The sequence below is a fragment of the Dendrobium catenatum genome, unplaced genomic scaffold (assembly GCF_001605985.2).
Source record: "Dendrobium catenatum unplaced genomic scaffold, ASM160598v2 fragScaff_scaffold_99, whole genome shotgun sequence".
Classification (NCBI taxonomy): Eukaryota; Viridiplantae; Streptophyta; class Magnoliopsida; order Asparagales; family Orchidaceae; genus Dendrobium; species Dendrobium catenatum.
The window spans coordinates 131,919-149,969 of record NW_021318561.1 but is presented as its reverse complement, the minus strand read 5'-3'; the positions used below and the strand labels follow the sequence as shown (position 1 = coordinate 149,969).

Genomic DNA, 18,051 nt, shown 5'->3' with positions numbered 1-18,051 from the left:
TCACCATTAAACATAATATCTACACTACGAGTACTATGACTACAGGCAAAGAGCTACATAACAAAAATATAATAGCCATGACTTTACAAAAATCAAAATAATAAAATAGCTATCAAACTCAGATAGTGATTTGAACTGGCTAAACAAACAGTCCTTCCTTCCTTTCCTAGACCCTAACAATCACGAAGCAACTAATAGTGAAACATACAATAGTATGGGCTCCGAAAATTTCAGGGCCCCCCTCCTGTCCGCTTGCTTTTCTTTTTTGAGGAGTTTTAACAGAGTTAAGTTCAGGGGTAATTTGGAGACAGATGAGGTTGTAATAAGAAACTACACCCAGAGTTGCGTCCCTTCTATTTTTGAGGACTTTATGACCTGTGAGTTTTCTGCGTTTCCTATAGGCGCATACACCTATAGTTTATACCTCCTCTCGATCACGAGAATAAAACTTCGATTAAGGCTAGTCGTCGATTAAATAGTAGAAATACGATTGTTATCTTGTATATATTAGCAACATTGCATGGAGAATTGTATAGTTTGAATGGTTGAAGTATTTATATTTAATAATAGAAATTTCACCATCTTGCACTTAAATGCGGATTTGGGGAATGATGATGGAACCCGTATTGCAAGATCTATGGTTCTATCGTCCCGGGCATCGTGCGTCCCTGGTCTACTTTAGTCAGAGAGAGGTAGTTGACCCACCTTAACTAAGTGAATCCTTGTTGATAGCCATTGGGTTGCTTCATCCAAGGAAAGACCTTATAAAACCTGAGGTGATATGTTTTGCTAAGGAGGACAAATTTGAACTCACCTTAGCTAATAGAGGCTTTGCATATCGTCATATCCTATTGAGTTCTATCTCAAGGATTTGATGCACTAAGAACGTATTGGCTCTTGGCCATAATCGCATCTGTGTGCCATTTGCTCGGCAAAATCACTCGTTCGAGAGGGCTCCGAGTCATGAACGTTTATCTTGCGGGCCATTTGCAGCAAAAAACCAGCCAGTTAAGGACACGTACCACATCCGTTATTAGCAGGAGATTGGTTCGAAATGGGTCTCCCCTTCCCCAATTCGACTAGGCTAGCTCTTTGTGAGCTGAAAGTAAATTCAATTTGTTCACCCCGACAAACTGATGCGGAGGGTGGATGAAGTTTTTTGCTCTTAGGATTTGTATTATTTCAATTTTAAATATTTAATGTTGTCATTTTTGGATTTTTGTGGATATTTGGCTGGAGCATGGGAAGCATTGAAGGTATTTGTGAATCCCTTCCGATTGAGATAAATATTCAACACGACCATTCATTGGGGACTCTGAGGTCACTTGAGGATATTTAATTTTAGTAAGAGTTGATGGCATTTTGAAAATTTGAAAGATAACCCTTCGGTGAGAATCACATTCACATGACCATCATCGGGGTGTTCGGTCATTTCCATTTGAAAATATTGTATTTTAGATGAAACTTGTTAACTCTATCGAGCTGTCACAGAGAATCGGGTTTTAATAAGCTTTATTGCCTTGTTTATGAATTTTCTTTTTATTGATGCCTTGGATGGCTAATAAAGCTAATATGAATAGATAAAATAAATATTATGGTCGAACCCCCTCGCGACCGTATTTTATTATTTAATGTTCGAGCCGTGTCCTATCTTACCTGTTATAGAAGGATCTGGGCTCGAACTTGAAGTTTTATTATATCCGCTGCCAGCATCCCTTAGACGTCATGTGTGTTACCCACAACACGCTTGCTGGGCCCATAGCGGGATGTTTGGAATATGTTATAGTTATTTGACTGAACCTCGCCGACTCCTATCTACCTCTTAGGACGATCGCAGTCAAATTTATGACCCGGCGACGAAGCAGTCTCTTAGAGTATTACGGTTGTACAATGACACGCTCGTTGGGGCCCGTGCGGGTACTTGTTGCATACCCCTTATAGTGTGCTGTGTATACAACATACAGTGCAGCGCGATGGTATTTTTGAGGTATTGGCAGAGTACTACGGGTCTCCTACATAGCTTTGTAAAGCCTGTGTTTGTCGCTAGTCCTTCTGTTATTTGCTCGTGGATGATGTTAGACGCATGACCATCTTTCATCAAGGAAGCTGCTAAGCCTCACAATCTTACCAACTCAATGTCAAGATCGTGAATTTGAGATCACTCGACTCACATAATTAATTGATCTGCCTTTCTCTTCATTAGTAATTCATATATGGAATTATATGGCATCTCCTTGTATTTGCCATCCCATCATGTTTCTATTGTTGGCTTAAATAGAGAGATCAATCATTTTAACTTTGGCTATATCTGTGTCCTTACTATGCTTTATTATCTCAAATTAGTGGCCTACTGCTCGTCACGGTTCGTCGTTTCTTGCAATATTCGTTTGTCATCTTTGACTAGGGCTTCTATTATGAAAGAGAACCTTCTCCACATCTATCTTTAGATGCCTTGCTTATATGTGGACGGGCTCCCGCGAGTTATCATTGAATTCTTTCTTCATTACAAGTTTCCTCATATTTCACTTTAATACGTGTTTGCTTGTGTGCAGCAAATTCTTCACGTATATCATAAATGCCCACACCCACGATGCAAATCGACCACCTCTCGCTTTAAGGAATTTGGTGTGGTATCAATTATGTTGCTAGGTCTTTCATAAGAGGTTTGCAGAGGGCATTATCATTGTCGCATGTCACTGCTTTTATCAATAGAAGGTCGAACTTCCACTTTGCCCGATGATCCTCTATCGAGTTTGCATTTGCTAAGGTTCGCAACATATCTATTCATCCTCACTTGTAAGTAGAACTGTTACGAGCTCATTTGTGTCGTTAGTCTGGTGTGGCCAACAAGTAGGGGGCCACGTCTTCTACATCTCCCATTGCTCTAATGTACTCTTGTCAGATTTTTTGCACATGAAGGTGGGCCGTCATCTATGGTTCATTCATGGTCATCGCACGCTTCTTGTATTCTCCCTTCTGGGCGATTATTGAGCATGCATGATATTCCACCATTCATAAGAGACCGTTTCAATTCTTCCTTTGTTTATGTACTGCTTTGTTAGTGAGTGTAGGAGGATTCCCCAACCCATAAAATTTTTTTGCTTGTAGATTGATTTGGAATGTATCATTATTCTTCTTTATATTAGCGCTTGCATTCTGATTGGAATTGATTAGTCATTGAAATCTTGATTCATTTCTCCAAATCAAATCAAATTCTTCTATTCGCTTCCTCATTAATGTTCATTGAGATTCACATTATTAGCATTGGAACTTAAACTCACTCAAGTTCCGGATGTGTCACTCAAAAATGAAGTGTCTTGATTGATCCCTTAGTCTTATTTTAAATCCATTCTTAACTTAGAATTTAATATCATAAGTACTATTCATTTCCCAATGAGGTCGGGATGCTTATTTATCATTATTTCATTAGACCTTAACTGAGTCAAAGTTTCTTTGCATATGAGTCAAGTTCAGTATTAATATTCCAAATCTTACTTTCAAACCCCGTGGTCCAACTCAAATTCTTCGCTCGGAGTTCCAATGTTCAAGACTCATTTTCTTTTCATTTGAGCTCAAATCTAAAGACAAGTTTATGTTAATATTCAAATTGGGAGCTCAAGTTTAGTTTTCATTTTAATTAAGGTTCAAAAATCTTTTTTATTAGTCAGTTTGCATTTTGTACAACAAGTCTCAAGTTGTCCTTTTGAGTTTCAAGTCTTGTCTTTTTCAGACAAAATTTCGATAGGCCCCCGGACGTCTCTCCTGTTTAACGGGAAATTTCAGGGGAGTACTAGCTTCCCACCACGCCAATAAAGGCGTGTATGGGGCCTATCGAATGTACATGTTTAAAATTGAACAATTGGGCTTTCCCCCCGCTCGAGGGTACTTATAAGTTAACCCGCCTCGCCGTAGGCGTCGCACTGGGTTGTCATGTCCAACACACGTTCACTAATTTATAGACGTGATAGCTGTTTCTCGGTGCGCCGCAAATGTCGAAAATTGGAGTCTTAAGGAATGTTACCCAACCTCACAGGTGCCTTACCTTGGAGTGTCTCATGCCCTACTCAGGGTTAATGGGCGATTTCCGGTGTCTGCCTACAACTCCGAAAACGGGGGCTTTCGAGTTCAAAAAGGGTTACCCTATTCACTTGACGGCGAAGGGGGAAAATGCAATAATCCATAAACCTCTCTTTTTTTTATTCCAAACCCGCTTTTTTAATTCTCCTTTTTTTGGCAATCCACTTTTTTTTGGAAACTCCAATTTCTCTCTTTTTTTTAAAATCTTCCACATTTATTTTCTTTTTTTTTTTAACTTCCACATCTCTTTTTTTGCATTTATATATACAATATATATATAATAATTGATTGAATATTACTCTACTGTGAAATTGTTACAATAAATAGTCATACCAATTTATACTGTCATTTTTTACAACCATGGCCTAATCTCACTTTGAAAAGAGAAATTTACTGGTTAGATTTTTCTTCATCTCCTGTTACATATATAGACAGATAACAAAAATTTACCGCCGATTAACCATTCAACCAATAATATAGTAATAATAATAATAATATAACTATTAGATAATATTAAAAGCTTTAATCTATAATAATGTTTTAAAGCTCTCAGATAGAAATTAACTTGTTAACTAATACTAGTAGCTAATTAGATATATCAGTAAATATATTGATAATCGAATGGAAAGTAGTTGGAAAGAAGAGGGCTAAATATGAAGATGAAATCAGAAAAGTTCTTAATAGATTTATTTTTGGATAGGAAATCACTTTAAAGGAAGTGTGAATGAATGAGAAATCATACAAGAAATTTTAGCTTTGAAAATGAGTTGAGAGAGGACAAACAATGCAAACGAAGAAGAGCACTTGCTCTGTTGCTTTTCCGCGATGTAGAAGACATTGTATACAAGGAGGGGAAGAAATCTTAAAAAGACACTTCAACATGTGTTATTATGACCCTTTTTAAAAACTGGAATAAGATTCTAAAATTCAGAAGGCATGATGACCTGCAACTTGTTGATAAGGCACGTGTCGTCAAATTGGGTAAGGAGGAAGAAATTCTCCTGTTGTTACAATTCAAGAAGAGTAGATCGGAGATTAAATTCAGATAGAGAAGGAGCGTTAGTGGTATACTGTAGGAAGGTTGATCGGTTGGAAATATAGGTTGGGAGCGTGATTGATTTTAGCAAGAGGGAAGTGGATGTGGTGATTGACGGACTAAGGTAGGCGGAAGTCTTTTTTGTATAAGGTTTTAGTTAATATGTGGATTTGATTGGAGGAGGGGAGGACTGAAGCTCAATCACTAGAGAGGGCAAAATAGAATGTATACAGTTTACAGTTTCCCGTGTGTGTAAAAAGCGTGATGAGGACATTAATCAGCGATTTTGACACGGTACCATCGGAAATCGCCGGAGATCTAACGTACCGTCGATCAGGATGTTTATTTCGAGTCTTTTAGTAAAATTTAGTTATTATTCTTTCAGTTTCCGTTTTGCCCTTATGTGGACCTGGTCTCTATTGTAGCCCAAGGGGCATTTTAGTCTTCGTTTCCTTGTCATTTTGAGACTATTAATTATGGTCATTTCTTATGTAATGAGTTATGATTGCTATGAAAATTTTGAAATTTTGGATCTCTTTGTGATTCTTGGAGTTTCTCTTTGTGAGTTCATTCGCGTAGGATTGCCTAGGGAGGCTCAACGCTTATACCCAACAGCCCCTTGTGTGGAGCTCTATGGTTTTGTTGTTCTTTCTCTTTTAATTTTTCTCTTCCCTCCCCCTTAGCCGCCGGTCTTCCCTCAACACCCCACACTTGATCAGCAAGCCGCCCAAAACCCCTCTCTCCTTGCCGTTGTAAACTCTTTTCCCCTCATCCCGCGAACCCTCCTGCCGCCGGCAATGGCCTGCTGCCGCCCAGCCAGCCCAACGTCTCCCCCTGAAATCGGCTCACTCCTTCCCTGGTAGTCATCCCGCCGGCCCCTCTCTCATCGAGATTTTGAACTTTCATTGCTTTGATTTCTCATACTTTTCCTTAAATTGATTCCTACATACATTTAGGAATTAGAATTAAATGCAGAGCCCATATATTTTGAATTCAAATTCCATTTCTCCCTAAATTAATTAAAAATCTAAATTTTAAAATCAGTTTTAAGATTACTTCCATAGGCCCCACATAGTTAATCAACTTCCCTCTCCTTCCCTCATGTCGTTGCGCCGGCCCCATCCAGCCATTCTCTCTTCCACTTGCCACCTAAGCACACTAATTCCCCCCCAAAATCCCTTCTAGTAACCGCCGCCCCATTACTCCCTTAAATGAGTTAATTTGAATTTCAAAGATAAACCATTCCCTATGAAAATCTGAAATTTAAATACAGATTTTTTTTTTCTTTCTCATACCCGTTCCCCATTCCCCCTCCAATACCGGGAACCGCCACCCCAAGCCTTCTCCTTCCACGCCTCCCCTCTCATCCTCCTGAGGAATCTCTGCTGGTGGCTCCCATTTCCAGCAAACACATCGACTAATTATTTCTATTGGGAGAAGGAAGACTCCTATCCAAAATCCAACTTTGTGGCTATACTGCTCAGGATCTTCCCAAGCCTCCAAGTGGCTGTTCCGTAGTTTCTTTCTCAAGACAACGAATTGCTGTCTCTGCTGTCTAAAACTGCTGCCCCAGGTTAATTTCGAGTTAACAACACTACTGTCTGCACCAGCTTGAAGGCCACGCTAGATGTCCAACAGCCTTTTAGTCTTCCCGTAACTGCTACCAGATTCTGTCACCTTCACAGGCATTGCTGTCCAGCAATATTTCAGCAAGGTAGTTTGATGTCCAGTTGCGCGAACAGTTTCATTTGCTGTCCAGCAAATTTTTGGATTATTAACAGTGTGTCCCAAGCACGCTAAGTAAGTAAGAATTGCGCGAAACCCCCCCCATCCCGAATTACACCCTTGCATGTCATCAATTCCTTCAGCTCCTAATAGCTTTCCGTGGACAGTATTGTAAGCTCCCTCTTCTCGTCTGTGTGATCATCATTAGGTGTTGCTAATATCTTCTCCTGTTAACCGCAAGAGAGCTTGAGTGAGGGAAACTCAGGTGACTTTTCTAAAATATTAACCCGTGGATATTGTTAACATGCATCTCCATTACTCGGCATGTTTGTTATTTGTTTTAAATTGTTTTGCCTAATGCTTTGTAACAATGCCTAAGCATTCTGCAACTGAGATCTCTTTAAATCATTAATTGTGGCTCGTTAATCTTATATTGACGTACTTACTCAGTTGTTTATTATGTCTCGTGCAATTCCGATTTCGTTTACATCAAAAGGTGTGATGCGACGGACGATCGGCTTAGACGGCTCAACGGCGACGCGACTGTCGTTGAAGGGATCCTTGTAGCCGATTAAGAGTTCAAACAGGTGAGCTTTACGTGGACAGGTTTCAGCTGTTGAAGAAACGAATAGGAAAGCGGCTTCAGGTCGCATACAGGCTCAGAATGTAGACGGATAGTTCGGTTGCTTGCTGTTCGAATTCGGTGAAGGAAATGTGGCTTTGAACAGGAGGGAGGCTGCTTCTCGTCAAGCAGGAGTTCATTTGGGTGAAAGATATTGAAGAAACTAAGCTAACATTCTATTCATTCAGCCTTGATTTTAATGAGAGGAGAGGGATTCATTCGAGGAGTCGCGGGATTTCATCCGAGATTTGCACGGGATTTAGCCAGGATTTCACTCAAAGGATATGAGGTAACATTAAAATGTTGATTTGAGTTATATTTGACTTATGATATTATTAGATTAATAATATTTATTAAATAACAATATATTATTATTTAATTATTGATAAATCTGTTAAGACGAGGATTTGAGAGGAAAAAGCTTAAATTTTATTAAGAATCTACTCCCTATTTATAGATCTATACAGGTATATCAATAAGGAAACAAATAACTTTATAATAATATGAATAACAATTATTCCTAAATCAATGGAGGAATTAATGCAATCCTTGTTAGTCCTCCCACGGATTACTGTTCACAGCCTTGGATTGCTTCGGATCGTAAGGTTGAGATTTTAACCACTCCCCCTCAAGCTGGAATATGGATCCGTCATTCCCGCTTTATCAATCATTTTGGAGGGAAGATAGAACTGGTCCAATCCTTTAGTAAGAAATCTGCAAGTTGATCCTTTGATGATACATGGTCAACACTTACTACACCACTGTCTAGTTTTTTTTAATAAAATGTTGTCCACTTCTATGTGCTTGGTCCGTCATGCGGACTGGGATTGTGGCTATGCTATTGCTGATTTTTGTCATCAGTGTAGGTTCATGGGCTCATCCCACTTAACTTTAGATTTCTAGGATTTTTGATCCATAGTAGCTCACATTCCCAAAGCCATAGCTCGATATTCTGCTTCTTGCACTGGATCTTGCCACCACATTCTGTTTCTTGCTTCTCCATGTAATAAAGGTTCCTCCAGAAAATGTCAATACCCAGAAGTAGATCTTCTATCAACAGGTGATCCTGCATAGTCAGCAATTCCGTGTTATACTTCTAGGGTCATTCCGTGATCTCTCTTAAAAGAGAATTCCTTTCCTGGTCTCCCTTTATGGTAGTGCAATATCCTGTCTGCTGCTTGCATGTGAATTCTGCTTGGATTCTGCATAAACTGACTGACCATGCTTACAGCAAATGCTATGTCTGGTCTAGTGTGGGAGAGGTAGATCATTTCCCCTACAAGTCTCTGGTAGGCTCCTTATCCACATCTGGATCTTCTTTAGCTTCTCCCAGTTTTAGATTAGGTTCTACTGGTGTTGGTGCCTGGTTTACAGGCAAGTTTACCTGTTTCTTTAGAGAATCTTTGATGTATTTCTGTTGTGAAATGAAGATTCCTTTGCTGGAGTGAGCTACTTCAATTCCGAGAAAATATTTTTAGTCTACAAGTTCTGATGTCAAATTCTTAGCCAGTTTTCCTTATAAACTGCTTTCTCCTCCTCATTACTTCCAGTCAAAATAATATCATCAACATACACCCTGAGTCTGAGTGTTTGCAAATATATGTATGATCTCCTTGCACTCTGTTGATATCCATTCAACGAGCATGAATTTGGGAGAATTTTCCCGAACCATGCCCTTGGTGATTGTTTGAGGCCATATAGAGCTTTTCAATTTGCACACCTTGTTACCTTCAGATTTTCCTTTAAAGCCTGGTGGATTTCCATAAATATCTCTCTTCTAAGTCTCCATGTAGGAATGCATTTTCACATCCAGTTGTTCCAGGGTGCCAATTGTACTTGGCGTGTTAGTGAGGTAGTATTTCGGACAATATTCATCTTGGCCACAGGTGGCAAACGTTTTCTGGTATCAATGCCATACGTTTGATTAAACCCTTGTTGCCACTAGTCTTACCTTATATCTCTCCAGTGTGCCATCAGCTTTGTATTTTACTTGAGAACACCCATTTTGTAGCCAACCGATTTTTTCCCTATTCGGTAGATTTGACGATTCTCCCATGTTTCGTTCTCTCCAGGCCTGCATTTCTCTTTCATGGCATTTCTTCTAAATTTTTATCAGATTAAGGCCTCAAAAACTTTAGGAATACGGATATCTTCTAATGAAACAAAAATTTTGGTTCTAGCTGTGACGATGAAAAATTGTTGAAAGATATAGAATTGTTTATAGGGTATAAGGGAGGTGGTAACTTACCTTATTCCAGGAGATGTTCAGATTCTTGGATCTGCTTTGGAGTACAGCTTGAGCTTGTACGTCAATGGTAGTAAACCTTTCCAAATCTTAATAACGTTGTCATTTGTTCTCCTTTCATGGGTTTCAGGTGGATTATTTTTGAAGGTGGTGGAGGAATGTCAAGAGGTGCAGTTCAATTTCCTCATCTTTCTCAAGTTCAGTCTCCCCCTGAAGATGAGTTTTTGAGAAATAGGAATTTTTCATCAAAGGTAACATCAATAGAAACAAAGTTTTTCTGTGGGAGGTGATAACACTTATAACCTTTTTGGGTTGCTGAATAACCAACAAAGATGCATTGAGTGCTCTTGGATCTAATTTTCTTCGCTCATGGCTGTGGATATGAACATAGGCAGTGCATCAAAGATTTGGGTGCAATATGTATGATGTTCGAAACTCTGGGTAAAAAGAGGACAAGGTCTCCATTGGAAGATTTGAGGCCTAAAGCAGTTGAAGGTAAATCGGTTATGAGATAGGCTGCAATTAAAAGAGCTTCCCCCAATAGGATTGGGTGTATTGTAGTGAAATAGGAAGGCTCGAGTGGTGGCTTAAGAAGGTGACCATTTTTCCTCTCTGCAACCCATTTTTTTGTTTGTGGGGTTGTGAACACATGAGGATCATGGATGATCCCTTCATTCTGGAAGTATGAAGAAAAGGGTTTTTGGTTGAAATAATCTTTGGCATTACTCAGAGCGGAATCTCCGTTTTTTACCCCAAATTGATTTTGGATTATGGAATGAAAGACGGGAAGAATGGTGCTAACATAGTTTATTTTAAGGAGATTAGACCAAGAGACTCTAGTGCAAATCATCAATGAAGACCAAACCAGCGTGCCCCAGAGATATTGTGGATTTTTGAGGGTCCCCATATATCACTATGAATAAGGTAGAAAGGAGTGTCACATCTCTCACTTTTGTTTGGGAATGAAGTTCTTTTATGTTTTAGCTTAACTCACAAGTTTCACAATGAAAATTTTTAGTTTATATTTTCTGAAACAGTGGGATACATATGTCTTAGGATATCAAAAGACAGAATGTCCTAGTCTATAATGATGAAGCCAAATAGTGGAATTCCTATCTACTAGGGATAACATGGAGTAATTATTATAATTGGTTTGGTTCTTCCAGGGTAGTACATCCAGCTTTCTCCTTAGCAGTCAATCTTCTTCCCGCATCTCTAGTCCTGAATATAAGTAATAAGTAGGGTTAAATAAGGCTTGACAATTATGGTCATTGGTAAGTTTTTGTTTATTGTATTAGATTTGTGGATAATTGTGGTACGTGAGGACGTTTTTTCAGGGTGAGTAAGGGAGATATATGATGTCTCCTTGACCATATCGTGGAAGAGAACCATCAGCAGTGATAATTTTTCTTATTGTTTTGGGCAAGGAGTGTAATTTATGAGGTGGGTAGATGAGTGGGTCATGTGATCTGGGCTCCTGAATCAATTATCCATAATTCCTTTAGATGATTTCTAGAAGCATCTTTAAACTGAAGAAATTGGAGTCTTACCTGAGAGTGCAAGTGAAGAGAAGATTGGTTTTTCAAGAGATACCAGGAGTTGTTTTAATTTGTCAATATCTTCTTTGTTGAATTCTCCAGATTTGGACCGTGCTTCTGGCTTACTTGTAGTGTTGTTGCATGTGATGTGCTCCTTGGTTCACCCTTTTGATTCCACTCCTTGCGGGGTTTACCATGTATTTTCCAGCACGTTTCCTTTTGTGTCTTGACTTTTTGCAATAGCTGCACACAAAGTGAGTCCTTGTCTTTGAACTTTGAAGATCTTTTCCCTTCTCCTTTCCATGACGATTCTTGTTCATCACCATTGCTGAGCTTTCAACTGTCTTTCGGTTCTAACATTACTCCTCGTCGACTTTCTTCTGCGCGAATGAGAGAAATGGTTTCGTTGAGTGATGGCGTCTCTTCCTTGCCGAGGATCTGAACTCTACTTGGTCAAATTCTGCCATTAAGTCCTGCAAGAAAATCATAAACTCTATCTTTTCAATAAAGTTCTTTAGGATCGCAGCATCCTCCGGACATCTGGTTTCAATGCACCTATAGTGATCAAGTTCTTGCCACATATTTTGTAGAATGGGTGGCATATTCCATCACTGTCTTACTCCCCTGCTCTCGTGCTTCCAACTTTGACTTTAACTTCAAAGATTTGGGCCGCGTCACGAGCTTTGGAGTAGGTTTGTCTGGCAGCATCCCATATCTTTTGCCGTTGAAGGAACATAAATGTGTCACTAATTTCTGGAGTCATGGAATTCCACATCCATGACATAATCATGGAGTCTGCTTCATCCCATGCCCCAAATTTGGAATCTCCTTCTTTCGGTCCTCCTCCAAGGAGATGATGTATTTTACCTTTCCCCTTCAAGTAGGTCTTCACAAATTGAGACCACTTCAGGTAGTTCTTCCCATTTAGACGATAGGAAGGTTGCATGCTTTGAAGGTCACCTCGTCCTTGGTGCACCATTGACTCCTCATTTTGCTCAACGCTTTGGGAGGAATTAATTTCTGACATTGGAAAGCAATTAAGGCTTCCTAAAAATTTCCTTTGTAATAAAGGTCAAAGGTTTTTTTTTTTTTCTTTTTCTTTCCTTTTTTTTTCTTGGTTTACTAAACCAAACCGGCCGAGCCTAAACAGCTCAGATCGGGACTAGGCAGGAGGGTCGGGCTCCAGAAGAAGAAGCCGATCGCTCCTTTCGCACGCAGGAGCCGCTCGAGGAGGCCTCTCTACCGGTCGGATCGGGACGCCAGGGACGATCGGGACCCTTCAACGATCGAGACGCCTTCGTCGATCGGAATGCCTGGGACGCCTTCGACGATCGGGACTTCCTGTCGGATCGGATGCTTGCTGCTGTCGGATCGGTCGTCTTCCCTAAAATCGCACGCAGGGGCGAGTTGAGCAGGGCGATCGGAAAGGATCGGTGAGTGGTCGAATGACTCTTCTTCGGCTCCTTTGGCTCGTATGTGGCTGTTCGACTAGGCTCCTTCGACAATCCTTTTGGATCGGAAGTTCCGATCGGAAGCTCCGATCAATTCGCACGTTCCGTCCGGATCTGAGTCGGCCGTTCCCTCCGATTGATTCGCCCGTTCCGTCCGGGTCTGCAGCTTCCGATCAAGTCTCGGTTGCCCGAACTTCTACTCCTCTCTTTCTCCTCCGACGATCTAGGATCGTGGCTCTGATACCATGTTAAGAACGAGGATTTGAGAGGGAAAAGCTTAAATTTTATTAAGCAATCTACTCCCTATTTATAGATCTATACAAGGTATATCAATAAGGAAACAAATAACTCTTATAATAATATGAATACAATTATTCCTAAATCAATGGGAGGAATTAATGCAATCCTTGTAGTCCTCCCACGGATTACTGTTCACAGCCGTGGATGTCTTCGGGATCGTAAGGTTGAGATTTAACAAAATCGAACTAGTGGAAGTGTGATAATTACCCCCAAAAAGGTCTCGATTAAGGTGTATTCATTTGGTAATTATACAATCGCCTTGAAATTCGTGTATTTCACCTTGTTTAACATGTCGAATTCATTGAATATAGAAGTTAGATGAATTTGTAGTGCATTTAAGGTATTATCGATGTCCAGTCGCAACAACGTCCGTTTTGGATTGATGCCTAATTTTCTTAAAATACGTGTTGTCATTTTAAAACTGCATCGATTTGCGCACATAATCTCATTCAAACAAATTGATATTGTATTTAGAGTGTAAAGGCGTTCCAGATGCACTGGCGAAATTTGTTCGTCAATCAGACGTCATTTGGAAGACGTTGAGTCCAATTTTTTCCGATATGCGTGTCTTGTCTTAATTTGTATTGACCCCTTCGCATGCCCCTCAATTTGTTAAGTTGAATGCTATCATTAAGTATTCTCAGATATTTGGGATGTTCCAATCATAATGACGTTGTCCATTTTGCGATTGAACTTCGTTTGGCCAACACTAAGGCATCTTTCATCGATATGTGTACTTTATCTCAAAATTCGTGCCACCAATTCGGATGATTCAAATTGAACATGAGAAATATAATTTTTGAGTATTTACAATGTTCTGAGCACAGTGATGAAGTCTGTTTCGCCATCAGACTACATTTGGGCAACCTCGAGGCCAATTTTACTCGATATGTGTGCTCTCGCCATTAGATACATGTCGCCACCTCAATTGGCCCCAATTGATCAAATAAAATGTATATTCTAAATGTTGATGACATTCTGGACACAACGACGATGTCTATTCCTCGATCTTACTTCATTTGATCAGCATCGTGCTTTAATTTCAGGTGTCGGTTTTCCCTTTTGACCAATCTCATCCGATTCAACTGCGAGGATCTAGTGATGATGTCAAACCACTGGAGTTAAAAAGGGTGAGACAAGGAGAAGAAGGGATCAAGGATGTGCTGATCAAATGGAAGCACCTACCCGACTATGATGCCACTTGGGAACTATACGAAAGGGTGAAGCATCAGTTTCCATCCTTCCACCTTGAGGACAAGCTGGGTCTTTGGGAGGGAGATATTATTGGACCGGTCCGGTCCTATTCAGTATATCGAAGGCGGAATAGGGGTTCAGCCCTCGTGGTCCCCCTCACCCGGTAGACTTTTCAAATTAAGATTTTAATGCGTTTTGAGAGGGAAATTTCAATGGGAGCGCTGTTTTGGAATTTCCTTTTGGATTGTATGCTTTAGGGGGAGAAATTTGGGAGGGTTAGGGCATTGATTGTTTTGCTGAGGTTTGACTTATCTTAGGGTTTTTGGGCTCTAGTCGACGACTACAAATTTGGGAGGTTTCGGGCATTGATTGTATAGTTGGATCTTTGGTTTTAAAGTCTTGGCTACACCTTAGAGTAGTCTGTTGAACCATTTGGCCTAGGTCAAAGGGGGGTAGCTTTAGATGAAGCTTGTTCATATAGAGTTTTGGCTTATTTTTTTATTTATCATTAAAGTTAAAACATCTCTACAATTCTGATTGAATGTTATATTTGTGGTGGATAAATACTGGTTTTGCTCCTTTTGTTTTAGTGGTGGTTATGTCCTCATTTTAGTCAATTTTTCCTAAGTAAAATACTATAGTGCAGGCAATAGAAGTTGTTGATTTGGATCAACAGACCAAAATGGTGCTAGAACTTGATGGCCATGTCATGCGTTGTGTGCGTGATCAAAATGGGAACCATGTTATTCAAAAATGTATCGAATGTATTCCACAAGATGCAATTCTGTTTATCATTTCAACCTTTTATGATCAAGTAATTACATTATCCACCCATCCAAATGGTTGCCGTGTCATACAGGTCTTTTCTAAACTTGTAACTCTGCCTAACTTGGTTAATATCATGTTTTCATTACCATTACGTTTTACAGAGAATATTGGAGTACTGTGATGATCCTAAAACCCAACAGATCATGATGGATGAGATTCTACAGTGTGTCTGCTTACTGGCACAAGATCAGTATGGAAATTATGTGGTTCAGGTTGGCTTTATTTTTTGAAACTCAAGCCTAACCCTCCAGCAACACACACAAAGAACACTAACTTTTATAACCGTGTAGCTGCTTTACAACCAAAAACTTAGCTTGGGCTTGACTCTTTGCATGCTAAAATTTGGCAGAAGAATGTCGAGCACTTTGATATCATCATCCTGTCTTTGACCTCATAGAAAATGATTTTTCTTAGGCTTCGTTTGGGACGTCTTTCTTTTTTCTTCTTAAAGCAGCTTCCTAGTACAAAAATTTTAACATTTATACTAAGAAGCTGCTTTATGAAGCAATAAGAAAGCTGTCCCAAACGAAGCCTTAGTCACATATTGCTTCATGAGTTCTGCCTGAACTCCAAACACATGAACTGTTAAACTCCTTGGCTGATGAAATTTTTATTGTAACAGCATGTGCTGGAACATGGGAAGCCACATGAACGATCTGCCATCATAGAGAAGCTAACTGGACAAATTGTCCACATGAGTCAACAGAAGTTTGCTTCAAACGTGGTTGAAAAGTGTTTAACCTTTGCCGGTCCTGAAGAACGGCAACTTTTGGTCAACGAGATGCTAGGTGCTACAGAAGACAACGAGCCTCTTCAGGTATGTTCCCCGCACAATGAGAAGAATGTATCACTTTTGTTCAGCTGATGCATCTTCACCCTCTATGAATAAAAGGATCACATCCTTTTAACTGACCTCTCTGTCTAGAAATTGATTCAAAACATCCAGCATAAATGATGAGTTAATGGCCGTCTATAAGAAATAATGCTTAGAAAATATTTGTACGTTCTGCAAGATAGCCAAAATCACATCTAAAGCAGGTAGTCGAACTAGACCAGAGGAATATATCTGTACGTTCCGCAAATAAGAGTTTGACATCAGAAAAAGAGAGCCTTTATTTCATTTTCTAATTGAACAAAAGACAATAAAATTTTGATTGATCAGACTTATATCTTCATTTATGAAGGAATCCATTGTGTTCAAATAGTCATCCCAACGTAAGATCCACTAGTATTTTTTGTGGCATTTAGGTGTTTATTTTTAAGACGCAATTTTTATTTTATTTATTAACATATTTTATAGTCTTGGGCTTTGGTGTTATTTATTTTTAGTAAACCTATGGCTATTTAACAAAAGTGAAATACTATACTAAGAAAAAATTTCATAAAATCTCATGCCAGATAAGTACTGGTATGTTTTGCTTGTTTACCCATATGCTAGGCTCTGAATTTATTTGTTTGCATGTTGTCGCCAGGCAATGATGAAAGATCAGTTTGCAAACTACGTTGTACAAAAAGTTTTGGAGACTTGTGATGATGATCAGCAACGTGAGCTGATCCTTTCACGAGTAAAGGTTCATCTGAATTCACTGAAAAAATACACATATGGGAAGCATATAGTTGCGCGTGTAGAGAAGCTTGTTGCAGCTGGAGGTATGTTATGCGCTCCTTTTTTTTAAATTTGTTCTTCATTAAATACCAATGCCTTATATGTGTTTGCTAGTAGGTCTATCAGTTTCTGTTAATCCAGAGTTGTATCTGACATAAAATAACTTTCTAATTGGATCTCTCTAGTTCATTTCCATGACTCATATTGGTCAAGCTATTGAATTAGATTTTGAGTTAACCCATAAGCGCTGATCTCCCATGTTGCAGAGAAAGTGAATATGTTACTGGAGACTATCATAGGACATAGAATGTAGAAAGAGATAGCAATATATAATGGTCTTGATAATAGTAATCCTTTTAAAACTTAACACAGTTAATTTTGATCTTATCAAAAAATTAACCCAAAGATCTGTGAAATGATAATTCATTTATGTACATGCTTATGATTAATCTTGTCAATTTTGACCCACAATTCTAATAGCTCTCATAAATTTTGCATTTGCAGAGAGGAGACTTGGAGTTTCAGTTATGTAGTTCTTATAGAAGATTTAGGAAGAAAGTTGTACAGCTAACAGAGGTTAGTATGAGGTCCCTCTTTCATTCACCTTATTAGGATGGTGGAATTTGATTGAAAATTAATTAGTTTGTTGTAAATTTCTTTAGTTGAGGCTATTAGAGTAGATCCTCAAGATGTTGAGGCTCAAGCTATGAGCATAACTGATGCCTAAATATTTACTTTATTTTATGTTGTAAAGAATAGTTGAAGGAAGCAATAGACATGTTTCAGGCTTCGTTTTGGACGGCTTTTCTGCTGCTTCTTAAAGTTATTTTTTACTAAAATAATTAAAATTTATATGCTAAAAAAATTGATTTAAGAAGCATGAAGAAAGTCATCCCAAAAAAAGCTTCAGAGTGACTGTAAAAAGATCGAAAGGATGGTAGCCATTAGTGTTTAGGCGAGGGGCTGGATTTTTCTTTTTTAGCTCTAATATATATTTATTATATTGACAGTTTTCTTATTCAGTTCAGTTGGTTGTAAGCTCCTGCTTGGGAAATGTTCTGAATTTGCTGCTGCTTTTATCATGACTGCTGTGCTGAAAAGTATCTTCAGAATTTTTAAACTACTTAATGTTTAAATTATTAAATTTCAATATATTTGAAGCATATTATATTAATAAATTTTAAATGAACTGACTGACAATCTAACAAGTCAAGTCGAGTTCAGCTCAAATTGAACTCGGTAGCTCATATAATGTGGCCCATGAGCCATTTATTGAATCCAATCCGAATTGACTTGACTCATTAGTTGAACTTGGCTCAGTTACATACCTAGTTGCAAATATATGATAGATAAAGTAAAAGATTTTTGTTTTAATTATTTAGGTATGTAGCATGAGGTAAAATATATGCATAGTATATTTTCATCACCA

General features: G+C 38.9%; 1 protein-coding gene across 1 annotated transcript in view; it reads left to right on the top strand.

The window, feature by feature from the left end:
* Window positions 1-17,666, top strand: part of LOC110096122 (pumilio homolog 2) — a 29,023-nt gene extending 11,357 nt beyond the window's left edge. Inside the window, exons 2-7 of the mRNA XM_028696996.1 lie at window positions 14,835-15,047; window positions 15,118-15,228; window positions 15,639-15,833; window positions 16,489-16,666; window positions 17,127-17,198; window positions 17,285-17,666. Coding sequence (XP_028552829.1) covers window positions 14,835-15,047; window positions 15,118-15,228; window positions 15,639-15,833; window positions 16,489-16,666; window positions 17,127-17,155 — 726 coding nt within the window. The 3' untranslated portion in view covers window positions 17,156-17,198; window positions 17,285-17,666. The remainder of the gene's footprint in view (window positions 1-14,834; window positions 15,048-15,117; window positions 15,229-15,638; window positions 15,834-16,488; window positions 16,667-17,126; window positions 17,199-17,284) is intronic.
* The last annotated feature ends 385 nt before the right edge of the window (window positions 17,667-18,051 follow it).